This window comes from Sabethes cyaneus, chromosome 3 (assembly GCF_943734655.1).
Source record: "Sabethes cyaneus chromosome 3, idSabCyanKW18_F2, whole genome shotgun sequence".
NCBI classification, from domain to species: domain Eukaryota; kingdom Metazoa; phylum Arthropoda; class Insecta; order Diptera; family Culicidae; genus Sabethes; species Sabethes cyaneus.
The window spans coordinates 87,669,526-87,695,594 of NC_071355.1; the positions used below are offsets into that span (position 1 = coordinate 87,669,526).

A 26,069-nucleotide genomic window follows, 5' to 3' on the forward strand; every position below is an offset into this window, starting at 1 on the left:
AAATTAACATAATGGTCGCGTTCTGCTAGACAATTAATAAATGAAATGAAATATCTTTTTTTTAATAGAATTGCTAATAGACATATAAATATAAATATAAATAAATAAACTAAATATATAAATAACAAATAAATTGCGAATGATCTTGTACGTTCGGAGCAAAATGAGTACAAAAATTACAGTCAGAAATATCAATATAATCTCAATTATTAGGATTCAACGACATTTCGAATCCAGTCCATATATGCCGATAGGCGTGTGTAAACGGTAGCTGTATCCGATCCTTTTCCAGGACATCCCGAAGGATATGCTGTGATTCCAACTACAATGGATATTTTAATATTTCCCGTTGTAACTATGCCTTCAATAGGATCTCCGTTACGATCCTGACAAGAATCATTGCTGATGTAGTAATTCTCTGCGCAGAGATATTCTTTATCTAGCAAATTTCGCAGCTGATAAAACTTCCGACAATCTTGGTTGTACTTGGTGAGTCGAGGACGCACAATAAGCTGACCTGTAAATATAAGGATCTTAAATGCAACTAAAACTCGCGTTACAATATAAGCAATATACACACTTTCGCCCATTCCTAAGGAATAAAGTTTCAAAGGTACAGCTTCAGTATTAGGCCACAAACAAGCTGGCAATGTTTTACTGTCGAACTTAATATTTGATGCTAGTCTAATTAGAGCTAGATCCGCTCTCAACCCAGCGACATTAAAGTTTGGATGTGTAACAATTCGTTCAATCTCGATATCTTGGATTCCAGCACTTCTCACAGAACTTGCTAGTTCGACTGTTCCCATTCGCACAACATTCTGAGATCCTAATTTAACACAACTAGCACTGGACAGAACAAATCGATCGCTGACTATTACTGCTGTACAACTCCAGCTAATTTCACTGTTACGACGAATCCCAACGAAAGCTATATGAGGGTACTCTTCTCTTTGAACAGTTCGTCCTTCAGAGGGGATTCCTTCATATTCTTCTACCTCCCGTTGCTTGTATTGCTTCCAATAAGTGACACATTTTTTGATTTTATACGTTTGCTTCGTGGGTGTCTCGCAGCATACTATGGGATCAGAACCATGAAGGCAAATTTTCACCATATTCTGGAGGATTACATTAGGACATTTTTTATAGTACTGGCACTTACCAGCAGTGTTTTGAGCAGTCCTGCATTCTTGCCCGACCGAGGAGTAGAAGCTATTATCTTCCGAGGGGAAAACTATCTGTCGAACCGGTCGACTCACGACGGCTGCCGGTTTTTGTACTCCCAGAACAATCGATTCTATCCATTGACTATGCGCTGCAGTACGCACGAAATAGGCTTTGCTGCCAAAACCACAATCATTGCCGGCAACCCCGAGTCCAAAAACATACTGGAAATACCGGTCGTAGTGCCAAGTTTCTCGTTCCAGACCACCGCCGTGTTCTACCTAAATATATTATGTAAAACACGGTACAAAAGATTACTAAATAATAATCTAAGCGATAACAGAATTTTTTAGATCGTACTCTACAGGTGTCAGGAACCAAAAATTTGCTGTTTTTAGCACATATGAATTCGCTACTATTTGTACGATGGCATGGAATAGGATCTACTCGCATACGAGTCAGAACGAGACTGTTATCTGAAAAAATTGATCATTACAGAATTTGCGTATAATACAAAAGTGAAATTTACTAAGGGATGCAACTTCATCGTCACGCAGAAAGTTGTTTAAATTATATGGTCCTAAGCCACCCATTTCATAGAAAGGCATCGTTAAGTCATTATTCACCAAACAAGCTGGAAGCGCGTTTGGGCCTATCCTACAGAAGAATAAAATTGTAAAATAAAAGATGTGAATACCCAAAAAGTTGCTCACTTAACATCGGTGACGAGCTTAGCGAGTGCAATGTCGTTATTCAAGAAACCGGGATTATAGTTGGGGTGCTTAATAAATTTTTCAATTCTTATTATCTGCGCCTGAGGACTATTACTGTGAATATTCAGATCTCCGATTTTCACATGACTAGGTGTTTGATCAAATATGAATTTATCACAATGGGCCACCGTCAACACGTAATCTTCGTTGATTAGCACACCACCACAGTTCCATTGAATCAACTTTCCCGCGGAATAGCCCAAATAAGCCTGATGCTTTGGAAATATCTCGATGTCCATATAACTTTTTTCCGGTTCGATAAACAAATGGTCTCCCACACGCGAGGATACCATGGACTCGTCTGCTTCTCGCAGATGTACATATCGGGCTGTGCATTCTGCCGACGTGAATGATGTATTAGTTTCCGCTTCAATCCATGATATATAAGCCGACACTCGAGTGTAAACGGATGGAGTTTGCGTTCCGCAGAAAGATCCAAATGATGTTATTCCTACTACGAACGGAGTCGTCCGGTGATTTGACATCAGTTTCATTTGTAATGGCCCTCCGGAGTCACCCAAACAAGTATCCATTTTACTATCCTGTGCACACATTTGCGAGTCAATTATTCCCTGTCGTAATCTGCGGTTATCTGAAGGATGATGATTTCGACATTCAGTATTGTCGATCGGTGAGAGCTGGACTTTGAGCAAGATCGGGGTTTGACTTCCAGCAAAGGACGTTTGTCCGAATCCAGCTGCTTCCAGTCTAGGAAATGCTAAGGAATTTTGGTTCCAAAGACATGCTGGTGTTACAACGTCATTTATTGCAGCCGCACTTTTCAACGTTATAATTGCGATATCGTGATAGAAAGACGAATATTTATGCTCAGGATGCCGTTTGAAAGAAGCTATTTCGTACTGTTGAGCAAACTTGTTGCTTGGGTCATCGATACTAACATTGACGTTGATTACGCCCAGGCGAACCACAGTGGGTGTCAAACCATCACGATAACCACAGTGCGCACCAGTCAACACGTGACTTGGTGTAATTAGTGATCCACCGCAACTGAATTCAACGTTACCCGATATAACCCACCCGATTGCCGCCATGTGAGCGAATTCACCAATTCTCACTGGAACTCCAAATATTGGATAAACTAAGTTATAGTCGCCATACTTGTGGTAACGAAGGTGACAATCTGGAAGCATTATTACGCATCGTTACTGTACAGAGGATATTTTTAATTAGAATGCAGTAGGAAACGCACCATTTAAATTTTGTCTATAGTTAGGCAGTAATGCTTTGTTCACATCGGTAGGGAATATATTTTCAGCTGGTTGCAAGCGACCGGTCACTATGTTGACTACCAAACCAAGTAGGATCACTAACGATTTCAGGGAAATCCCCAGATTATGCACTACACTCGATCGCATCTCAAGTCAGACTACCAGTTTTTGTTTGTGTGACTATGTGAATAGTCTCTTTTGGAATCGATCGTGCTTTTGATTAGTGCGTATAGAACACACAGAACCAGTTTTACACCGAGACCTGACTCATCTTCAAAGCTTGTCTGTTCTCTCTGGAAGAGAGCTTAATGCAGTCATTTGGGTTTAATCAAACATGTTATCTTGATTATACGGCAACGGCAAAACCCGTCATTGTCAGGCCGATCAGAGTGCGAATAGTGTATCTTCGACCCGTTGGTATGTCTGATTGCTACACATAACGCTGACGAAAACAAAGACAATGCGGGTCTACAAGCGAACATTATACCTACCATGTGTGTGCATGACAACCTGTTCAACTTTAAGGGAAAAGCGTGCCTGAAAATATTATTTCATTGAGTAGTTTACACGCTGCGCTCATATCAAACAAACGGTTTGTTAAAATGATCCTGCTTGGCATTCTGCTTTTAGTATTTCTAGCGATTGATCCGGGTAAGAGCATCCTAGCAGTAATTTTAATTGTTTACCTACTATTATTTTCAAATTATACGTCCAGGGGAATCTCAAACTTTTGAAAACTACGAGGTGGCTCATATTGGATTGATTGGGTGGACTAATCCCAACAATGGTGCCATCGTGTTTGACTGCACTGGATCGTACATCGGAAACAACGTGATTATGACTGGCGCCCGTTGCTTGGAACGAAATGGTTCTCAGGCGGATATTGTTCGACTTGGATCTGCCATGGGCGTTCCACGAGATTTCCAAATCAAAAACATATTGGTCCATTATAGATATCAAGCGGAATATTACTATCATAATATGGCAATAATTTTTCTTAAGGAAAACCCGCAATCTGTATCGAGTCAATTTAAACCGGCATGCATCTTGTCAGTAGAACCATCAATGGATACCAGTGTGTATGTAATTGGCAGAGACTCGTACGGAGAATACCAGAAAACCGCAGTGGAATTAGTTGCATCCGACAAGTGTCATGAATACTATACTCCAACTAAAAAATTCAAATATGGAGCTTTGTTAGTTTGCTGCATGTGTGCTCGTAACGCTGCGGAAAATAAGTGCGCGGTAGGTAGCAATTAATGTTTATATTATATCTTAACCACGTAATTACTTTCGTTGCTGCTTAGAGTGAATTGTCATCACCCATGCAAACTATACTAGAGAAAAACGGAAAGCACGTGCCTTTCCTGGTAGGTCAGAAAACCATAGGAAAATCGTGCGGTTCAAAAATACCTGGCATTTACACACGTTTAAGCTCTGACGGACATTTCCCATGGATAGCTACAGTTAGTGAAATTAACTTTAAAGATCATAATGGTAAGTTTTACTTACACCACACTCCAGAGACTGCCGAGCTGCCAACAAAAAATTTTTGAAAGTAAACAAGAGATTTTTCCATTTCTATGCATCGAAACTAGAATTATACTAGGACGCTCAATCTCATCAAATTTCAACCAAATCGACGTTGGTAAACCATATTATGTCGAAGAAACAATGTGTCTTGTGTTTTATAATCCCATATGGTTTCGCCAGAGTAAAACCGGCATATAGTGTGATGCGAATTTTACTGCTGTAGTTATTTATATGCGCAACCCATCTCCGCCGGAAGCAGGGCTGCCTATTTAACCAAAGCAATGAAGGGCGCGTCGCACCAAAATCTCGTTTGTTCTGTAAGCGCCCTGAGTTTTGACTATTAAGGGAAGTAGCGCTCATTTCTAGGAAGTCTATGACACCGGCTTTTTTCGACCGTTTTATTCATTAGTAGAACTAGAAGGGCTAGGGGGCTAAATCTTATTCCCTAAGATAACTTTAGCCTTCGCTAATGAAATCGACTCAAGCTTTTAAATTTTGAAAACTCTAATTAACTAACTAATACGTAATAAAAACGCGAGCGCAATTTTTATTTGCGTCACTTCAATGAAGTTCCATGCAGAATTTGTATTTGATTATAATATAATGACGAAAAAAAGGGTCGAAAAAATGCCAGAAGTCAAGTTGCATGAAATTCAAATACAAATGAATGTAGGTATGGAATCTTATTAAAGAGTCGCCTAGTTCCTTTTATTTCCGCGAATAGTTTTGATAATTTCGGTGGCTACATATCCGTCCACAATCATGGACCACATAAAATTGTTGGTCATTTTAGCTGCAGCTGCTGATTAGCGTTTAAATATCACCTAATTAGTGCTACCTATGAGTAGCAATTTTAGCAATCACTTTGTATAATATTCACGCATTAATCAGCAGAACAAGCTAAAATGACTAATGATTGTGGACTGACTGTATTTAGTAGCAGGTATCTTAATAAAATATGTAAAATCAAAAGAGTTCTTTTTGAGCGGCTTAGTGTAATACAAGTAAGAAAAGTAGAAGAATTAACCCTTATCAACATCTTTGGCTCGAGCAGCACGTTTGTTAGGACTCTGGATACATTTTTTGAAATTTTTAGAACATAAATTATGAAAATATAAATATTATCTAATCTATTTTCAGCCTGCATCGATCGGTACTGAACGGATTAGCTTTCAAAGGCAACCGAAGATTTTTCACTGGGAAAAACTATTTACTTAATACAAATACCCCTTTTAACAAGCATGTCTAATTCATAGCACAGGTGTATGCCAGCACCGTATGCCAGCACGTGTTGTGTTACCAGTTCGGTTTGCCACATAATCCAACAGCAAAAAGATTCACGTTGTGGTGATAGGGTTCTGTATTTTTAACATTGAGTATATGTTACTCATTTTGGTGTCTGTATCTAAAATGTATTAAATTAATATTTAACAGTCAAAGAAAAAAAATTACTTTCAACAATTCTTCCTTGTTCTTACCTTCTATTTATATAAGGGCAATAGTTGTCATAAATCTTCAAAACTGGTTCGACCCATTATTGATGAATTTTGTGTAGGTAATTCCATCATAACTGGTTTTCCTCTTTAATGACTGGTGGTGACACAGTTAACAAACTGGCCTTGTCAACTTTTCACAAAAAAAAATCTAGCAGCAATGTTAGGGTAACGTCGGTTCCTATTTCCTACTTGCCAGTAGCCACTCAACACTGTGGCTCATTTCAGAGATTGTAACGCAACATCGTAATGTAGGGGAACTGTGGGTAAAATGAACAGGGGGAAAAATGCCAAATTCCCAGCAAATCGATTAAAATCTATTCCAAATCAATAGGTATCTTCTCCTGAGAGTATTTCAAGCTGTTTGAGACATTATGTGGTGATCATAAGCTTTTCAATGTGAAAAAAAATGGAAAAGTAAAAAATATTTGCTGAAATCTGACGCCGATGGTAATTTCCACTATTAGTAAATAAATTTTTTTGGAGAAACAAACAAAATTTCAACTATTGGTATCCTTTAGTGTTGGTTGCTTGTCACTATCCTGCGGATCTAATGTTTATAATAAAACAATGAGGGTAAAATGAAGCAGTGTGTATAACAAGTTTTATTTTCAATTTACCTGCAGCCACGACCTAATTACAATTCAAGCATTAAAAATGATCGAAAAATGGCAACAAATGACCGATAAAACGAGTTGAAGATATATGAAGATACATTATGTTAACTTTATAGAGTCCCATTTTAGTTCCAAAAGCCCTGTTGAATATCTACATCTTATGTAGAACGATGATAGTGTAAAATAATGTTTAATTTATCCAAACTGCATGTTAATTTTAGTTTTCTATGACATGTTCATTTTGCGCCCACTGCATGTTCATTTTACCCACACGAAAAAAAAATCAGGCTCGAATGTAACGCTTTCGAAAATTAAGAATTTTTCATGACTAATCGTCCTTTTTTAAACATCTTTATATTTTGCTACGTAGAATATGAGTCTAACTTTCAATTTATGCAATGAGTTCGGCATTTGGTTGGTTCCTGGAGGAGCAAATGACGAAATTGCTAAGGGTGTTCATTTTACCCCCTGTTCTCCTAAGTAAGCTAGCAAGCATGGACAAATATCGCAACCCATTAGTTTATTAATGAGCCGCAAGTATTTATATTTAGTGCTATTGTCAGGATAATTGTTGTTAGGTTTAAGGAATGAGTCGTGTCACCTATCGACCTTAGCCAAAAAAATAAATCAGAGGGGTTGTGTACAAGACATGACCGCATGGCGACGTAGGACTACGTAAGTCTCTTTGTTGCATGATCGTCCATCACTAATTTATTATGATTTGATAAAGGAAATTGTGCCATTTCAAATCATTAAAGGGCTTTGTAATTCAAGACCAAATGGGTTAGAGAGAAATTTCAATTATATTGTTTTTTTAGCGGCTTAGTGATATATTTTCACCTTAGAAATACTTACATCAATCAATCAAAAAATAGTCTTTGAACCTCAGAACCTTAATAATTTATTTAAAATAAAACAGTTGATTTAACTAATTCTTTCTTGAAGATATATTTCTTTATAATATTGTACCTTGCAGCAATTTTACGAGTGCTACGCAAATCCGGTTTTTAATAATAATTATCCTGTACTTACTAAATACACTAAAACTATGTTTGTCAAGCAAGGAGGGGTGCAGTGAGGAGGCAGTAACGAAAAACTGATGGTTCAAATTGCAAAATTGCAAACATGTGTGCGTGTGGTAAACGCAGAAAATAACCACGTGTTACGATAATAATTTTCGCGTGAGATTCAAAATAGGTGGAAACTCCACAATAAAATGTTTTACTGAATTTGCTTTATAAAACACTAGCTGACCCGACAAACTTCGTATTGCCACAAATTAACCTGTGTTGTACATAAATCATGAATCTCGGATGATCTTTGTCACAATCTCGAGTTTTGCAAGTTTCTGAGGAGTTCAACCTCAGATGATTCATTTTGGCAGTTACGTAACTATGAAAGCATTCCAAGTAACCAATAAGCATCACCAATGCTATTCAAATGTAGGTCAATAAGCATTTAAGTCGCCTTAAATGCTACTTAAATGCGATTTTGGCAAAATATACAGCTACGTTACTGATAACCTGCTTATAGTGCTGACAATGCTAATTTACAGCTAATTACCGACACGAAGAATTTGAATACAATTTTGGATGCCAATTTACAACACCTATGCAGTCAAAAAGCTAACATACAATAACGTGCAGTATCAAATGCCAGATACGCTGATTTGCTGCTTACGTTAAGGCTTATTAGTTACCTGGAATGGGTAGTTTAATATACAAATTTGCAATTTTTCCTCACAGTAAAGTAGAAAACAACTCCCCTGTCCCCTCATTGCAAATCCAGAAAGCGGATAATAATATTCGCCATGATTGTACAACATTTCGCCGAATATCATTTTGCGAAAACTCTTAAGCGGAATGTACCATTTCAGGGAAAACTTTTTCGTGGAAAGTACCATTTCGCGATCCTCTCCTTACTCGCTGTCGCTCGTTCCAGGAAACCCAGGTAGACCTAGGAAAATAAATAAACCTAGACAGTAGTGATTTCTGCGGGGAGTTGCCTCCCCACAGTGGGCGGCGTTTCCGACGGCGGGTCGCCGGCAACACTCGCGGCCGTCTCGTCCTGAATGATCTAGTGTTACTATAGATAGTTTTTGTGGTCTTGTTATTGACTAATGTTTTATGGAAGAGTCTCGAATTTCCCGAGTTCGATTAGTTTTTGAGTTTCGCAAAAATTTCTGTTTTATTTGTATAAGAGTCCATATCCCTCTACCACAGGGGGGAGAGGTCTCTAACTGTCATTAAATAAATTCAAGACTCAAAAATCTCCTACATGCTAAATTTGGTTCCATTGGCTTGATTAGTACTCAAATTATAAGGAAATTTGTATTTCATTTGTATGGGAGCCCCCCCTCTTAAAAGGGGAAGGGGTCGTAATACACCACAGGAAAAAATTCTGCCGTCTAAAACTCGCACATGCCAAATTTGGTTCCATTGGCTTGATTAGTACTAAATTATAAGGAAATTTGTATCTCATTTGTATGGGAACCCCCCCCCCCCCCCCCTCTTAAAAGGGGAAGGGTTCACCATAGAAAAAGTTTCTGCCATCGAAAACTCCCACATGCCAAATTTGGTTCCATTTGCTTGATTAGTTCTCGAGATAAGAGGAAATTTGCATTTCATTTGTATGGAAGCTCACCCTCTTAAAGAGGAGATGGATCATAACTCGCTTTCTAAAGAGGAGAGGGGTCTCAATTCACCATAGAAAAAAACTTGCCTCCAAAACCACTTACATGTCAAATTTGGTTCCATTTGCTTGATTAGTTCTCGAATCATGAGGAAATTTGCATTTTGTTTGTATAGGAGCCCACCCTCCTTAAGTGGGGAGGGGTCCTAATTCACCATAGAAAATTTTCTTGCCCTCGAAAACCTTCACATGCCAAATTTGGTTTCATTTGCTTGATTAGTTCTCGAGTTATGAGGAAATTTGTACGGAAGCCCCCCCTCTTAAAGGGGAGAGGAGTTATAATTCCCCTTATAAAGAGGGGAGGGGTCTCAATTTACCATAGAATAAATTCTTGTCACCGAAAACACCCACATGCCAAATTTTGTTCTATTTGCTTGATTAGTTCTCGAGTTATGCAGAAATGTGTGTTTCATTTGTATGGGAGCCCCCCCTCTTAGTGGGTGAGGGGTCTCTAACCATCACTAAAACCTTTCCTGGCCCCAAAAACCTCTACATGCAAATTTTCACGCCGATTGGTTCAATAGTTTTCGATTCTATAAGGAACATACGGATAGACAGACAGACAGACAGACAGAAATCCTTTTTTGTAGGTATAGATTACAATTCTGTTGAAAAATTGTCGGAATGGATCGAGTTTCAAAAAATATGTACCAAATTTAAAACCAAACTCCAATTGTATAACTGTAAACTGACTTCCAAATTAGGCACAAACGTAAGTGAACAATTTTAATTGGTTTTTCGTAAAACCTTTGTAACTTGATAAATTAATTTTAGTGAAATAATTAGTTCTGGGACATCTTGCTAGATGATTTATTAAACTTGTTTTGAAACATCTCCTTAGAGTTACCAAGCATACAGGAAACAGCTACCAAGTACGAGCTGACGAGTTTGTCCAAGTCTCCTGGGTGCAGTTGATTTCCAGAGGTTTGACCCTCGGGTGGGATAATTATAGAGCACTTGTTGTAGTATCAGACTAGAAGTCTCGGTAGAAATTCGTATACGATACGAAAATTCAATTCAATTCAATTATCACTCTTATAGTGATACGTGTTTGTGTTTTGTCCATCAATATTCGTATTGTGGTGTTCTTACGGTGGCACGGAAGAAAGGAAATTGAAATTCGTTGGAAGATACTCATTTCGATACTCATAGCAAACCGCGAAACTATTACTGTTTTTACTACACGTAGCAACGAAAACTGTTGATGTTTTGTGCTGCATTTCAGTGTGACTATAAAAGCACTCGGCATAAAAAGAAAAGATGAGGAATTGTGAGCTGAATAAAAATGGCAGTAATTAGACTGAAAGGTTATAAAAACGATGGATTTCCCTCCCACATCTATCTGATACATGCAATACAAGTTCATACCCGAAAATACTCAAGATTCACTAAACTTGTTCGACTTTCTGTAAAAATTCCAGCAGTTGGCTGTAAATACCAACCTTTTTGTGAAAACTACAGAAAAGGCACACGTTTTGTGAATCGATTCGTAATCCAGTAAAATCCGTTCAGAATTGACCGAGCTAATACCGTTCAAAATCTTTCACTTTTTCGTGTCACGATTATTTTTGTTTTCGAAGCATGCCACCCTATTAAAGTATGACGTAGTCCTACATAAAAAAAATTAGTTTTAATATTACTTCAAAATAATATATAAAGTTAGTTTAAGTATGATTTGATTTGAGTATGATTTGATTTGATTTGATAATTTGATTTACCGTGAAGGTATCTATGTTCGACCGCTTAAGACATGATTCAACTTATAATCACAGACAAACAGACACGTAACTCTTGGAATAAAAATCAACAAAAATTATCGTACCTCACATTTAGCCTGAACACTAGCACTATCTATGATCGACATTCCCAAATATCAAATAGCAACATGGGTTAGACTAATCTCAAGTTTTTAGTCTTGACCTTGAAATGCGGTCATACATATATGTTAATATTTTTTTGAAACGATGGTTCTACAATTGATGAAGGGACGGTAGGGGAAAGAAATGAAAATTTTTTGGTGAAGGAGGGGAAGAGCGGAAAGGAAGGGGGGGTATATTGGTAGCTATGTTTGACAAGTAGTCATTTTGACTCCTACCTTTTGTCCAATGCTGGAGGGTGCATGAGTCGAACCAAGCTGTAATCTAAGATTATAACCGGATTCGAACCCACAACACCCGCCAGGGCATGTGATTCGCTGGTACTTGTACCTTTGAACCATAGAGGCGCTGGACCTGGCTGGAGATTATTGTGGCGTACAGGCGTGTTGCCTTTCTACGCTCCGAATAAGATGGCGGAAAATTCCAGTAACAGATGCGACAGGTAAGAGGTCTCAATTCGTTATAGAAAAAATTCATGCCTCCAAAAACACCAACATGTCAAATATGGTTCCATTTGATTAATTAGTTTTCGAGTTATGAAGAAATTTGTATTTCATTTGTATAGGAGCCCCCCTCTTAGTGGGGGAGGGGTCTCTAACCACCATAAGAATCTTCCCTGGCCCCAAAAACCCCTATATGCAAATTTTCACGCCGATCGGTTCAGTAGTTTTCGATTCTATAAGGAACATTCGGGCAGACAGACAGAAATCCATTTTTATAGGTGTAGATTTGTACGGGAACCCCCCTCTTAGTGGGGGGAGGGATCTCTAACCATCGAGAGAACCTTCCCTAGCCCCAAAAACCCCTACATGCAAATTTTCACGCCGATTGGTTCAGTAGTTTTTGATTCTATAAGGAACATAGGGACAGACAGACAGACAGAAATCCATTTTTTAGGTATAGATAACAGTAAAACTAGCGTTTCTCGGTTGGTCGGTTAGCGTTGTCCAACACTGCTTTTGAGAGAGCTGGGTTGAAGAACTTAAAGTAGCTTAAACGTCGCTTGTTCAAACACCATTTAAGTGCTTACTTTATGCCACTTTGATCGCCTTAAACCAACCCGTAAACAGCAATAATTGCTCTTGTATTTCAGCTACCGTTGACCAGCTATCAACCAATGCTTAATTGCGAACAAATAGCCAGGGATGGCCACTTTGACTCAATTTTAATTCATTTGACAGTGCCGTATCAACCATGTAAAATTTGAAAAAGGGAATGCCGTAGTATATTCCGCAGAAAGAATCATTCAATTTCTAGGTTCGTGAAAATTTTACAGAATACCCGAGTTCTGTAGTCTAAATAAGGGTTAATGTGGTTAATTAAAAGAAAATTTTTGACAAAACTTTTTATGCTTTTTTTCGCCACTATCGGGAAAAAGAAGTCTTGTTTTAAAGGTTTTATATCTATATTTATATAGGGTAGATGATCCATTAGTTGCGCTACTAAGCACAATATAACTTCATTTTGCTTGTTTATTGAGGTATATGCTTCAATTAATGCTAGTGGGATATAAATTTATCAAATACAAGGTATTTGTCACAAGGCAAGACAATTGCTTTCGTTGTACGAGAAGCCTTATAAAGAAAAAATGAATTTTCCGATTCAATTATATTGTACCAACAGTTGCGCTAATATTTCCTTAATTAAGTTTGATGTTCCTTTAATTGTGCTATTCCATATACATTGCTAGGTTGCTAAGTGAAAAAACATCGTAGCAAAACTATATAGATGAGCGCCTATAATTGTGCGCTCCAACTGCGCGTTGGATTTTGGAAAATTGGCATTTTAGCAAATAATGCTTTGATTTTAAATGGTGTAGTCTAACTACCAATACTTCTAAAAACCTGTTTTATATAATGAATGTAATTGTTTTAAATAAAATGCTACGGTGACGAAAATATGCATTAATAATTAATAGTACCGCAACTATTGGTACTACCACAACTATTGGATCAAGTACCCTAATTAATATATTTACCTTATTTTTCATATTTATTCATTGTAGAACCAAATTTTATTTTGAAAACAGTATTGAACTTGCGCTTAAGCGGCGGTCCGCAGTTGTCATTTGGTCTGCTTTGACAGCGCAGGTGTCATAACACAACGCAATTTTATTATTTATAAAGCGAATTCATTTTCTATACATCGAATATAACAAAGGTGCAACAAGTTCCAGACTATAGATATTTTTTCAGAACAGAAAACCAGTAGAACTCGAAGCCATACTAGTGCATCCTTTCCTTTACGTTTTATCCTAACACAAATCATAAGATGGGAATATGTTCATCGTGTTTTAAAGGTGCTGAGACTGAAACTCTTTCACCAAGTGCGGTAAGTATTGCTGTTGCAGTTGAAAACCGTAATAATCGACTCGCGACATTCGCTTTTATTCTTGTTCTGTGTGTCGCAACTACGTCGCACGTGGTGCGCTGTGATCGCACATTGATGCGCTATACAGCGCACCACGTGCGACGTAGTTGCGACACACAGAACAAGAATGAAACCGAATGTCGCGAGTCGATTATTACAGTTTTCAACTGCAACAGCAATATAAGGTGGCAATAATGAACTGTAGATAATGAAAATACTATTAGCCGAAGTCCCCAACATAGACCTAGGTACATTGTGTTCTAGGAGGTTCGTCGGCAGCAACAACTTGAAGCAGCGGAACGACGTCGTGTTCAAAATGAGACCAGGGGTATTAAGGATCCAGAAAAGGTGAGACGCATGCAACAGAAAGCCCAGGAACTCGAAAAACGTGAAGAAGAAGCAGCTCGTATAGGTGGATTTCAACCAACTTTAAAAGTGAGTAAGCTTTTAACATATGTTAACTTTGGTTTCTAATTAGTTATTTTATAGTGGCAGCAAGACTGATAACATAATACTGCGGAATAATAATGCATTGGAAAGTATACATTATTTTGAATATGCTTTAAATTATATTATATGATCGTACTTTAACATACGCGACATGGTTTTATTTCTCTCCGAAAATATACTATTATAGTAAATGTTGTTAATAAATATTGTACATACATAGTTATTTAAGCAGCAAGTCTTTTAAAATAAACTTGTCATCAATAGAGTTGAAATACAATAATACAATATACAGTATTATTCCAGATTACCAGATTTTTCATGTAAATACTACGGCGATCTTTCTAAGTCGAAGCCTGATAGTCAAAACCAGTCGTGTACTTTATCTTACTCGATATACAATAACGTTTAACTAGGATTATTCCACGACTACCAATCCGAACTTGTATTTGTCATCGTGAATCAGTTAGAGCTTGAAGTTAATTCACCATTTATTTATTCATGTATTCCTCGCTATTGTTCGGCCAAATCAAGAGCATGAAACTTATTCCCGGTATTTTAGCCACAAATTGGTGCTCTTTTACTTAGCCCTAGCGGCAATGGCACCCAAATCAGCTATGCAGCGGTTCAATGTTTCCTTCTCTTGATCAGGAGTAATTGACTTGACTACATTGCTCACAATCCAGTCAACCATATGCTTCTGTGAAATACGTCTGTCAACGTTTTGGCGCTCAACCTGATAATCCAATCGTTTCTTGACTTCACGATAGGCAGTCATAGCGCGTTCGCGATATGCAGCTTCCAGCTGAAGAGCGACGTTTTCCTTCTTCGCTTGCATCAACAAGGTTTGGCCTTCAGCGCGCCACTGCTCCTTTTTCTCGTCTTCAATAGCATCGGCCAATTGCTTGATATTTGTCTCACGACCTTCTTTCCATTCGCCTTCGATTCTCTAAAAAACAATATTGAATCGAATTAGGTTATAGAAAACTACCAACACGCAAATGGTTTAACGTACGTCAATCTCTTTATCGCAGAAAGCAGCAACTGCTGGGCCGAACTTTTTAACAGCATAGATGACCATGATGGCAAGGGAAAGACCGTTGTAGTATTCATGCTCCATAACATAGATTTCCTTGGAACACAAATAGGTCAACAATCCAGCACCAAAAACGTAAGGACCGGTAACTCCAGTTTTATTGTAAAAGAAGGTAAACCATTCTTCGGGCAAAAAACCTAGCCGAACCTTGCCTGGATGTTCTGGCCGAACAGGGCGGTTGCTATCTGTGGCCGATGCTGATCCACGAGCCATAACAAGCGCGGTCGGCCTTTTGGCGGCTAGTTGTAGTGTAAAGGTTTTTAAGGAAAAAAAATATTTTGAAAAAATTTGAAGCATTTAATTCGCATAGCAGTATTCCCGATCATTATGACAAATGTCATTCAAAAAGTGATTACATAAACTTTTCATTTGGATCCACGATAAGCAATTACAGGTTTTCCATTGTGAATCAAAATCTTTATCACTACTATACTTACCAGCTAAAAGTGCAGCTCTAGACAGCATGATGAAAAATTATTGAACTTTTTTGCGTAGAGATCTAATAATATTCCCAAATCACACGCACTTCACTACACCAAGATCGTGGAAAGATGGTCGGTTTCGTTCTCGCTTCTCGGTCAGTCGGTCTATCGCTCGATGATGGCTCTCAACAGAAATGTCAGGAAAAATGTCATCTGATTTTCGATGTTTTTTGCAATGTACGCTAATGATTTTTACAACAAATTGTACAAAATGTCACCTATCCAGCTTTTTACGAGCCATTGAAGGCCCCCATACATGTACGTACATGTTGACCGAAAATGTTGGTGAATTCATGCTCGTCCAACACGCTCGCCGATGTGTGAGTGCCACGTACCAAGCTGATAGAAGAAAATGTTCGGCTCACCGCTCGACCGGAATGCCGGGATGCCACATATAATTCTGTGCTTTTTGTTGAAAAAATCTGGCCATCTGTACAGCAAGGTATAATATCTGTACAAAAATCTGTCCAATGCAAAACAATGAGAGTGAAAGAGACGGAGAGTCATTTTGCGGACTATTTCCGTCTCTTTCACGCTCATTGTAAAAGCTCAAAAATCTGTTTAATCTGTATAATTGGCGAAAATCTGTATTCTGTACATACAGATTCTGTTCAGGCGATTTCCTTCAAATATCTGTCAAACACAGTATAATCTGTGCATGTGGCAACCCTGCCGGAATGACCCTCCAACATTTTGTTCATTACCAACCCAAATATGCGTACGTGTATGGGGGCGTTAATGGTGGATGTGTTCATAATATTTGAACAGAATTTTTGACATTTCCGTAATACATTGCACGTTTTCTTTTCGTACATTCCTTTAGTTTTACCGTGAACGCGCGGAAAGAAAACGTGCGATGTATTGGGGAAATGTCAAAAATGCTGTTCAAATATTACGTCCGCCATTATGGCTCGTAAAAAGCTGGATACTTTGGCAATGGTCTATGAAAAACAGTTACCTTTCTTAAATTTACTTTGTTTAGCCAACTTGTTTTGTTTATGTGCGGTTTTTGTTTATGTCTTGTTTGTGCAAAATTTGGTTTTGGCTTGTGAAGAAAGTAAAGTGAATTAAATTGCTCAGTTTTAACCAATTTAATCTTAATTTCGACCATAAAAATGCCAAGTCAAAAAAAGAAAAAGAATGCAAAATCTAATGCTAAACCGGCTCCAGTGATGGTCTCGGTAAAATCAGAGCCATTGGACATTAAACCGCTAAGTGCGTACGCAGACGATCGTGTGGAATTAATTCGTCAGGCGTTCATGTGTCTCAAACCGAAGGAAGTTAAAGCTCTGGTCCCTGAATTCATGTCGGGTAAATCAATCGAGACCATCCAAGAGCAGTGTTTAGATGAAGTGCTTGGTATATCAACTAAGCGGTTGCTTTCGGTTATCAACAGCACAAAATGTCCAACCGATACGGAGTCGGATGGATCAGAGGATGAAGCCCAGGTTCATACAGGTAAGCCAATAATAACTATTGCTATTTATGTTCGGTACAAATCAGCATTACTTACAGAACACATTTCGCTTGACGAAATATCATCCGATTCGGAGGTAGAAATTAGTAATCCGGTGAAAACCATCAAAACGAAAGAAGCAAAAAAGAAGAATAAAGATAAAGGTAAGTTTATTTTACCGAATCAAAGCGAAACGACAAGACGTAATCATCCGGAACATAACATAATTCTATACTTCGAGTAGCTTGCGACCCAATACTTGTAATTATAAGATTGCCTGGCTTTAAATATCCAAACCGTCTTCCGAACACCGTCAGATATTTTACTAATCTCCTGTGGGATTTTATGTCTCTCGGAATACTAATCGGAATGCAATATTTTTTCAACAACAAATTTTGCGCTTGATCTTCGTCCTCAATCACGACAAGTATAGAACAAGGAAGATTTTTCCCACACAAAAGCTCATGTGCGCTTGGATTCTTCGAGAGATATAACATAATAATATTGGCTCTACAACGATTGCTTGCATATTCAATGCACTGTTCCATAACATAACTTCCTTTGGTTATCACAGTTTTATGGTTGTTATTGTTGATAACTGCGGTCATGTTATATTGTTTTAATTTTTCTTTTATCACATCCACCTTTGCCAAACTTGTAAAAATTACATCAGTATAATAGAGGGTGTTGTCGTTTTGTGAAAAAATATCCTCACGTGTTAGGTCAAAGATTACAGCTACATTGTGTTTCCTGCAGACTTTAATGATCGAGGTATTATTTGTAATAACCCCTGCCACATTTTGAATGATAATGCTCCTAACGGTTGCATCTGACAAATGTGAAGAAATTTCTACTAAAATACTGGGAAATTTCGTTGGGTTCCAGTTGTTTTGTATAATTTCGTGTATTGAGTTAAGCATTTGTTGGTTGTCCACATCAGGTATCATAACATACCGACAGTTATACTCCATGGCAGTTCTGCATTCTTCAATTGCCTTCGAATTGACTTGCCAACTGCTGGTGCAATTAATGGGCACAATTCTCTGGTAAGAGTAAAGTTTCATTGGAAGGCTGTAACATGCATTGGAATAAAATGTGGTGTGGTACTCTAAAAATGCATTGGAGGACTTGCGAACTGTCTCAAACACTACATACCTATCATGTCTATTATTTACACAACAAACTAAATATTTTCCTTTGATTTTGCGAATTTTCAACTCCACTTGACCAACTCTTAATAAGTTTGCTGTTTTCAACTCCAACAATTGTTTTTCGAAATTAGAGACGTAGAATACTCCATCTATAAATTTGTCTGCATAACTCGGATTTACTGTTAAAACAATTTTTTGACCTGCCGTAACGCTGTAATATACCGGCATTCGCCCAAATTTCAATCTGGGCGCAGATCCGCTTATTTCGGCCGCGACGCCAATGACAGGCTTCCAGGGTGCTACCTTACAGTGATAAAGTTCAATAGCTTTGTTTGCCATATTCAACATGGTTCGTGATTCGTGCTCTGAATGTAATCCAAACCTTATAACAAGAATGTTGACTCCTTTAACCAGGGATTCCAATACGTCTGTGACAGATTGTTCGTAATACATTTCAATGGCTAGCTTTTGCCAAAGAAAACAATTTTCTCCGATGAAAGTCATCTCTAACTTTTTTCAGATTCCAAAGTTAATGAAACAGCTAACAAAAATGGAAATAAAAAAAGTAAGTTGTGTTCTCATACCTAGCCTGCTTTGCTTTTTGATAAATTTTTACATTCTAGATGAAAAAGAGATGACCGTCTTAGAAATTTTAGAATTGCAAGCCCGGGCCCGAGCAATTCGGTCACAGTTAGCCCTTGAACCTGTCACAAAAATTGAGCTTGACTCAGACCAAGAGAATACTTCAGGGACAGAGACAGAAGCAAAGAAAAACTTAAAGTCTTCTAAAACAGATAATAAAAATACGGAAGCCAGCACGTCGAGCCAATTGGCCCCTACAATTGAGCAACCAAAACGTGTGCGTTTAAAACGAAATTTCCGCATTCGTCAGGTTGGTGACGAAGATCCACCCGTAAAAATAATACCGGAGCAGCCGGCAGATATACAAAAACCATCGGACGGTAAAAGAAAATCTAGAAGTAAATCCCGTGAAAAACAAATTGAACCTAAACCGGTTCAGCCAGCAGATCCGCCAACCGAGAATGAAAGTAAAGTAGATAAACCAAAAAGCAGAGACAGCTCTCCGGAAGTTATCCCTGTTATTCCGAGTCCGGAAACGCTACTTATTTCATCAGATTCTGAGGAAGAAAAAGCAAAGGGTAAAAAATCATCAATTTTTGTCGAGAATGTTGAAGAACTTGATAAGCAGAGACAAAATACTAAATTGGATCAAGCGCAAAAAAAAATTTCTAAGCCAGTCGAGAATGAAGAACCTGAGGAAGGCGAAATTTCCGCAGATGACAACCCTATATCAGCTACGCAAGGTACATTAAACGATACCTCGCCAGAAACTGTGCGTCAAAGTACAAAAAGCAATGACGACATTTTGAAAACGCCACTCGAACAAATGGAAGAAGAGCTTGACTATGAGATTAAAGAAGTTTCTGATTCTGAGCCAGAATCGAATGCGCAAGGCAATGACTCGTCCAAAACACTTGAAGACGCTAATCAAAGTACACAAGAGATAGTTAATACAACTTCTTCTGCGGATGAAAAATGTGATGAGAGTGAAAATGACTCATCAAATTCTAGCAGCGAAACTGAACAGGATGATGATTGTTCTCGCGAAGAAGAAGACGATCCAGACATAGTCGAAATACATGATTCCAGTGATGAGACGATTCTCGAACAAAAAATGGCGGAAGATGGACCAGAAAAATCATGGAATTCTCGCTGGTTAGAAAGTCATAAAGTGGCCAAGGTTATGGCCGCATCCCGTCTTGGCAACAAGGTACGCGATAAATTAAAGAAGAACAAAAAGAAGGAACAGGAGAAGCATAAACAGCTTGACAATCCCCTGCCGGAACCAGAGGTTCCCCCAACTGTATCCAATGTAGTGGTAGGTTCTGTGGAACATTATAATGAACTTCTGAACGCATCAACAGACGATCGTGCACCTGTTGAGGCATCTGTAAAACCAAGTGACAATGAATAATTTCGTTTATTTAAGGGAAGGTAGTTTATTTATAAGGCACGAGAAGAAGCGTGGGGAGCCCTATATTATATAATTATATTAATAATATTGTAATGATTCCTAACTCGCATTACATTTGAACGGTAGCATCTTTTGCAATATATTATTTTGATTGTTTTACTACTATTGCGATATTTTGATATGAAAAAATCCTTATGTATATCACATTTATAAATACTACTTTATTGACTGAGAAATATAACCGTGATTTCACAACTTCCTATATAGATGATAACGAATAGAGATTTTGTAGGAAATGTAGATACCCGCCACCATCGTCATGAAGAGCAACCAATCTTGCATTGTTATCATCTACCGCTCCAACTATTTTGCACCGGACCTATCTCACAGTTTATTGCATACTAGCTGACCCAACAAACTTCGTATTGCCACTGTGTTGTACATAAATCATGAATCTCGGGTGATCTTTGTCACAATCTCGAGTTTTGCAAGTTTCTGAGGAGTTCAACCTTAGATGATTCATTTTGGCAGTTACGTAACTATGAAAGCATCCCAGGTAACCAATAAGCGTCACCAATGCTATTCAAATGCAAGCCAATGTGCATTTAGGTCGCCTTAGATGCTACCTTAATGCCATTTTGGCAAAATATAAAGCTACTTTACTGCTAATCTTCTTATAATGCTGACAATGCTAATTTGCAGCTAATTACCGACACGAAGAATTTGAATAGAATTTTAGATGCCAATTTATAACATCTATGCAGTCAAAAAGCTAATATACAACAACGTACAGTATAAAATGCCAGGTATATTGTTGTGCTGCTTATGTTAATGCTTATTGGTTACCTGGGATGGGTAGTTTAATATACAAATTTGGAATTTTTCCTCCAGCAATATCCTCCGTGATTGTACAACATTTCGCCGAATACCATTTCATGAAAAACATTAAGCGGAATGTACCATTTCACGGAAAACTTTTTCGTGGAAAGTACCATTTTGCAGGGCTTATCCTCTCCTAATCTAGACAGTGGTGATTTCTGCGGGGTGGTTGCCCCCCCCCCCCCCCTCCAGGGGCCGGCGCTTCCAACGGCGGGTCGCCGGCAACACTCGCCCTGAATGATCTAGTGTTACTATAAATAGTTTTTGTGGTCTTGTTATTGACTAATGTTTTATGGAAGAGTCTCGAATTTCTTGAGTTAGATTAGTTTTTGAGTTACGCAAAAATTTCTGTTTTATTTGTATGACACTCCTTGAGAGTGTCATACAAGTGAGCGGTCTCTAACCACCATAAAATAAATTTAAGACTCCAAAATCCCCCACATGCCAAATTTAGTTCCAGTTGCTTGATTAGTTCTCAAGTTATGAGGAAATTTATATTTTATTTGTATGGGAGCCCCCCTCCTAAACAGGGGGGCCTAGTTCATCAAAAAAAAATCTTGCCTCCGAAAATCCCCACATGCTAAATTTGATTCCATTTGCTTGATTAGTTCTCGAGTTATGAGGAAATTTATATTTCATTTGTATGGGAGCTCCTCCTCTTAAAAGGGGGAGGGGTCATAATTCACCATAGAAAAAATTTCTGCCCCCTAAAAGCCCCGCGAAATTTTTTAGCTACGAGTTTAGTAATTTTAGAAGTGAAGTGATAGAGATAGAACGTGAAAGGTTTATAAGGAGTAAATAGCTGCGAGTAGCCGGAGTTAGTTGCAGATACGACAGGTCTAGAACCAACCCAATCGTTGCGCCGTTGAGAAGGATTTTAACCTAAAGGAGTAACAAAAGGTACGAACATACTTTCACTTTTATTCGTTAGAAATTAACCTGTTAAACCAGAAAAAAACATACTTACCGTTGTTATAACCTGTAAAACCAGAAAAAAACCATACTTACCATAGTTTAAAAACTTACTCGTAGATTTGCCTTACGTTTGTCCGTGGTTGACCGTGAATTGTTCAGATGGTTCAGAACTACGGGAAAAGACTAAAAGTAAGTTAAACGACTTCCAAAACATATAGAAACTAAAATTTAAAATAAATATTTCTAGCTTTGAGCATCAGTAAAAAGTGCTACAGAAAATCTGTGTACCGAATCAAACTATGCGAACAATCTCAAAGTTTTACTTCCGAAATATCGCGTGTGTCTGACGGATTAGATTGCGGTGCTTGCGAAAGGCCCAACTCGGTGTATGATGTGTATGGTGCAGTGCGATGTCTGTGTGACGCCGGGAGTGTCGAACAGGGAATGGTTCTGCGAAAAGCGTACTTTGCCGCGTACTAGTTCACTGCCGGCCGTTTACGCGACTAAAAGAGCAGCAAACAAGTAACGGCGAAATCCAAGAAAGGAAAAGCTGTTAATAGCAGCCAGGTTGTGAAAAAATCGAATGAAATTTCAGGCGTATCCAGTTCAAGGAACGGGCGGATGACTAGCGATTGTAAAAACAACAGTAAACCGCTGACGTCCAGTTGTTTTACCGATTTACCGCCCGGTGGCGAAGTTTCTGGCGATCGCGCGCTACGGCACTGGCGTACTTCTAGTGAAAAGGTACCAAGGACCGGCGATATTGCGAAGCGTTTACCGTTGGGTGGTGCGTCTTCGGCTGATCTTGGCACTCCTAAGAAACATCCAGCGCACCAGAAACGAGCGAATACCTTGGGGGATCTGCGAAATCAAGTCCTTCCAGCTCTCGAGCTCTAGCGCAGTTAGCCCTGCAGCGGTTAAAGGAGAAAAGGAAGATTGAAGAGCAGAAGCTAGAGTTGCAGCAAAGAGGATTGGAGAAGGAAAAAGAGCGATTGCAGAAGGAGAAAGAGATAGAAGAGTACGAGAATGCTATCGCCAGAAAAAGGCTGGAAATGCACGACAAATTTCTGGAGGAAAAGGAGGATTTAGAGCAACGATTAGTCGAAGACGACGTTCATTTGCAGTGCACCTCCTCTAGTGGAGGAGACGTGCACCTCCTCTAGTGAAGGAGTGAGAATGGCTAAATAATCAACATTCGCAGAGGCACAGTAGAATGGTCAATTTCGGAAAACTCAATCAGAGAACCCGAAGATCGGTCCAGCGATTTGTATCAAGCGAGAGCAGTGCCGGATCCAAGGTTTTCCGCCTAAGGTTTTAAGCCTAATCCGAAGATATCGGTTAGAAATCATGCTTGGCAAAACAGCGAGGCGCAACTCCAAAAACACGAATGCACTGATTGCGCCTCCAAATGCGAATCAGATTGCAGCGAGACAACTATGGCCGAAGATGCTGCCTACGTTCTCCGGCGACTCGAAGGCTGCTGGAGGAGGCCAACGACAACTCTTATACAGTCAAAGAAGGGGAGTGATCAACTGGAAAAGGGGAAGCAGAACCAAAAAGCTCACGTCCATGTCCATAACGAGAGCACCGTTCCGATAAATGAATCTTCGCCTAGGAAACCGAGTCCGATTTGTTTGAAGCTTGACCACCGAGTACGCAATTGCGAGCAGTTTAAACAAATGTGTGTCAGCGACCGCCTAAAAGCAGCAAGAACGGTTCAAACTGTACGAAGTGTGCCTGTTTGACCACGATAATTGGGCCTGCCGATCGAGATACCACTGCAATGTTGGAGAATGTCGAGCTCGTCACTATCCGCTACTACATCGAGAGCAGTCCGCGAATGTTGTGCAAGCAGAGTGTCAAGCTCATCGTGCTACAATGAAGCCTATCTTATTTCACATAGTGCCGATAACGCTTTACCATGGGACCCGCAGCTTCGATACATTTTCCTTTCTCGATAAAGGTTCGTCTCTTACTTTAGTAGAGTCCGATGTCGCGCATAGTCTCGGAGTCGACGGTGTACCGGAGCCGTTGGAGTTGACTTGGACGTCGAATGTTGTTCGCAAAGAGAGCTCCGCGAAACGGATCGATCTGATGATTGCAGGAAGAGGAGCACAAAAGCGATACAAGCTTTCGGCTGCACATACTGTTGGTAAACTGAATGTTTCGAAGCAGAGTTTGCGCTTCGAGGAGATGATTAAGGAATATAAACACCTCGAGAACATCATTATGCCGTCGTTCCAGAATGCGGAGCCAAAAGTGCTCATTGGTTTACAGAACCTTCATCTGTTTGCTCCAGTCGAAAGTCGCATAGGTCAACAAGGCGAACCTATAGCGGTGAAATGCGTTAGGTTGGACACTTTACGGTCCTTGCGCGAGGAACGGTGACTCGTACAAGTTTCTAGGTCTCCATGGCAGCAAATCTGTTGTTGAGCAAGAGTTAAACGAGATGATTCGGCAACAATTCGTCATGGAAGATGCCGACATCAGCCCTGTTCCGCTGCCAGAGTCAGCAGAAGTATTGAGAACAAGAGAAATTTTGGAGCGAACTACGGTTCGCGAGAATGGAAGATTTACTACCGGACTGCTGTGGAAAAGCGACGCGATTTATTTTCCGAACAATCTACCAATGAGGATGAAAGGTCTCGAGTCAAAGCTGGCGAAGGACCCCGTGTTGGGCAATAATGTACACCAGCAGATTCGCGAGTATATCGAAAATAATTACGCACATAAGGCGACGGAAGCGGATTTAATATCAGCAGATCCCAGTCGAGTTTGGTATTTACCACTGAACGTGGTAACCCACCCAAGGAAACCGGATAAAAAGCGACTGGTGTGGGATGCAGCAGCGCAGGTCAATGGCGTTTCGCTAGATTCTCAGCTGTTAAAAGGACCAGATCGACTAGTTCTGTTACCAGGTGTAATCTGCAAGTTCTGCGAAAGACGGATCGCGTTCGGAGGAGATATAGAAAAGATGTTCCTCCAGATTTGCATCAAACCAGAAGACACGCATTCGCAACGATTTCTGTTTCGTTTCAATGTGAATCATCCACCCGACGTGTGCGTGATGGATGTGGCGACCTTTGGCACTACGTGCTCGCTATGCTCGGCACAGCATGTGTTGCATCGAAATGCGGAAGAAAATGCAGCAGAGTTTCAAATGTCAATCGGATGTCAACCTATTCACGTGCCTTGTAAATGGAGTTGCCGCATGCCGCGTACATTTTCACGTACATTCCGCATTACCAGCACACTCAACAAAAAATTTATGTGAATAGAACATTATTCAACTTTTATCCAGCAAACCTGCAAGGACTGGACTCACAAGATTTGTGCAGAAGTTTTAAATTGTTCTAGGATCTTTTTCTTTTATTGACGCAGGTTTTAATAGATCAGTTTATCGTGTCCGAGCATAGAGGACAGCTTTCGATTTGAGCTAATTTGTACACAAAATACTATCTACTTTCAAAATTAACCCTGCATCGCAAATTTTGTTACTTTGCATTTTTTTGCTTATAATATTGTTTTTCTCCACATCAAAGTGAAAATAGATGTAATAAACCCGGTATTTTTGGAGTTTTATCTCAAATCCTAAAGTGTCCGAGCATAGAGAACTTCCCCCTAGAAACCATTTGCGACTACGCCATAGCCGCACAATTAGAGGACGTTTTGTGCGGTGTTCAGTCCATCATGCGAAAACATACTGCTTTTTAAAAATTATTTGGAAGCCTCTTTTTGAAACTACTATCAAAACATCATACAGTAATCCAGCAAATTGTCGAAACTTTATCCGAAACTATATCGATACAATTGGAGTTTCGGAGTTGTGCGAAGAACAGAACATTTCGAAAAGAAATTTCATCGAATTATTTAGTGGAAATAGAATCTTTGCCGAAATGT

At 39.1% G+C, this 26,069-nt stretch overlaps 5 protein-coding genes across 5 annotated transcripts; 3 read left to right on the plus strand and 2 right to left on the minus strand.

The window, feature by feature from the left end:
* Positions 1–209: 209 nt before the first annotated feature.
* On the minus strand, positions 210–3,313 carry LOC128742866 (transmembrane protease serine 9-like). Its single transcript, XM_053839349.1, has 6 exons — positions 3,148–3,313; positions 1,878–3,078; positions 1,694–1,821; positions 1,525–1,640; positions 581–1,445; positions 210–517 (listed from the first exon to the last, which is right to left on the minus strand). The coding sequence occupies exons 1-6, from the start codon at positions 3,311–3,313 to the stop codon at positions 210–212; spliced, it is 2,784 nt and encodes a 927-aa protein (XP_053695324.1).
* Positions 3,314–3,756: 443 nt separating this feature from the next.
* Positions 3,757–5,859, plus strand: LOC128743999 (serine protease Hayan-like). Its single transcript, XM_053840731.1, has 4 exons — positions 3,757–3,817; positions 3,882–4,411; positions 4,474–4,663; positions 5,840–5,859. Exons 1-4 carry the CDS (start codon positions 3,769–3,771, stop codon positions 5,857–5,859), a joined length of 789 nt encoding a protein of 262 aa, XP_053696706.1. The 5' UTR covers positions 3,757–3,768.
* Positions 5,860–13,511: 7,652 nt separating this feature from the next.
* LOC128743630 (small VCP/p97-interacting protein) lies at positions 13,512–14,342 on the plus strand. Its single transcript, XM_053840242.1, has 3 exons — positions 13,512–13,708; positions 14,012–14,182; positions 14,237–14,342. The coding sequence occupies exons 1-3, from the start codon at positions 13,649–13,651 to the stop codon at positions 14,249–14,251; spliced, it is 246 nt and encodes an 81-aa protein (XP_053696217.1). The 5' UTR covers positions 13,512–13,648; the 3' UTR covers positions 14,252–14,342.
* A 306-nt stretch (positions 14,343–14,648) lies between these two features.
* LOC128742322 (ATP synthase subunit b, mitochondrial) lies at positions 14,649–15,861 on the minus strand. The gene is made up of 3 exons (XM_053838652.1): positions 15,728–15,861; positions 15,210–15,529; positions 14,649–15,143 (listed from the first exon to the last, which is right to left on the minus strand). Exons 1-3 carry the CDS (start codon positions 15,753–15,755, stop codon positions 14,775–14,777), a joined length of 717 nt encoding a protein of 238 aa, XP_053694627.1. The 5' UTR covers positions 15,756–15,861; the 3' UTR covers positions 14,649–14,774.
* Positions 15,862–16,846: 985 nt separating this feature from the next.
* Positions 16,847–20,494, plus strand: LOC128741878 (glutamic acid-rich protein). The gene is made up of 4 exons (XM_053837981.1): positions 16,847–17,230; positions 17,288–17,392; positions 18,900–18,944; positions 19,003–20,494. The coding sequence occupies exons 1-4, from the start codon at positions 16,888–16,890 to the stop codon at positions 20,373–20,375; spliced, it is 1,866 nt and encodes a 621-aa protein (XP_053693956.1). The 5' UTR covers positions 16,847–16,887; the 3' UTR covers positions 20,376–20,494.
* The last annotated feature ends 5,575 nt before the right edge of the window (positions 20,495–26,069 follow it).

What these genes read in the sequence shown, in the direction of transcription:
- LOC128742322 (XM_053838652.1), bottom strand. Translation starts at nt 15,755, where the DNA reads ATGCTGTCTAGAGCTGCACTTTTAGCTG. An exon ending in TAGAGCTGCACTTTTAGCTG is followed by an intron (nt 15,530 to 15,727) that starts GTAAGTATAGTA and finishes CACTACAACTAG; the next exon opens with CCGCCAAAAGGCCGACCGCG. An exon ending in TCTGCGATAAAGAGATTGAC is followed by an intron (nt 15,144 to 15,209) that starts GTACGTTAAACC and finishes ATTGTTTTTTAG; the next exon opens with AGAATCGAAGGCGAATGGAA.
- LOC128741878 (XM_053837981.1), top strand. Translation starts at nt 16,888, where the DNA reads ATGCCAAGTCAAAAAAAGAAAAAGAATGCAAAATCTAATGCTAAACCG. An exon ending in TGAAGCCCAGGTTCATACAG is followed by an intron (nt 17,231 to 17,287) that starts GTAAGCCAATAA and finishes CATTACTTACAG; the next exon opens with AACACATTTCGCTTGACGAA. An exon ending in AAAGAAGAATAAAGATAAAG is followed by an intron (nt 17,393 to 18,899) that starts GTAAGTTTATTT and finishes AACTTTTTTCAG; the next exon opens with ATTCCAAAGTTAATGAAACA.
- LOC128743999 (XM_053840731.1), top strand. Translation starts at nt 3,769, where the DNA reads ATGATCCTGCTTGGCATTCTGCTTTTAGTATTTCTAGCGATTGATCCG. An exon ending in ATTTCTAGCGATTGATCCGG is followed by an intron (nt 3,818 to 3,881) that starts GTAAGAGCATCC and finishes TTATACGTCCAG; the next exon opens with GGGAATCTCAAACTTTTGAA. An exon ending in TAACTTTAAAGATCATAATG is followed by an intron (nt 4,664 to 5,839) that starts GTAAGTTTTACT and finishes ATCTATTTTCAG; the next exon opens with CCTGCATCGATCGGTACTGA.
- LOC128743630 (XM_053840242.1), top strand. Translation starts at nt 13,649, where the DNA reads ATGGGAATATGTTCATCGTGTTTTAAAGGTGCTGAGACTGAAACTCTT. An exon ending in AAACTCTTTCACCAAGTGCG is followed by an intron (nt 13,709 to 14,011) that starts GTAAGTATTGCT and finishes ATTGTGTTCTAG; the next exon opens with GAGGTTCGTCGGCAGCAACA.
- LOC128742866 (XM_053839349.1), bottom strand. Translation starts at nt 3,313, where the DNA reads ATGCGATCGAGTGTAGTGCATAATCTGGGGATTTCCCTGAAATCGTTA. An exon ending in CTATAGACAAAATTTAAATG is followed by an intron (nt 3,079 to 3,147) that starts GTGCGTTTCCTA and finishes TAATGCTTCCAG; the next exon opens with ATTGTCACCTTCGTTACCAC. An exon ending in AAGCTCGTCACCGATGTTAA is followed by an intron (nt 1,822 to 1,877) that starts GTGAGCAACTTT and finishes ATTCTTCTGTAG; the next exon opens with GATAGGCCCAAACGCGCTTC.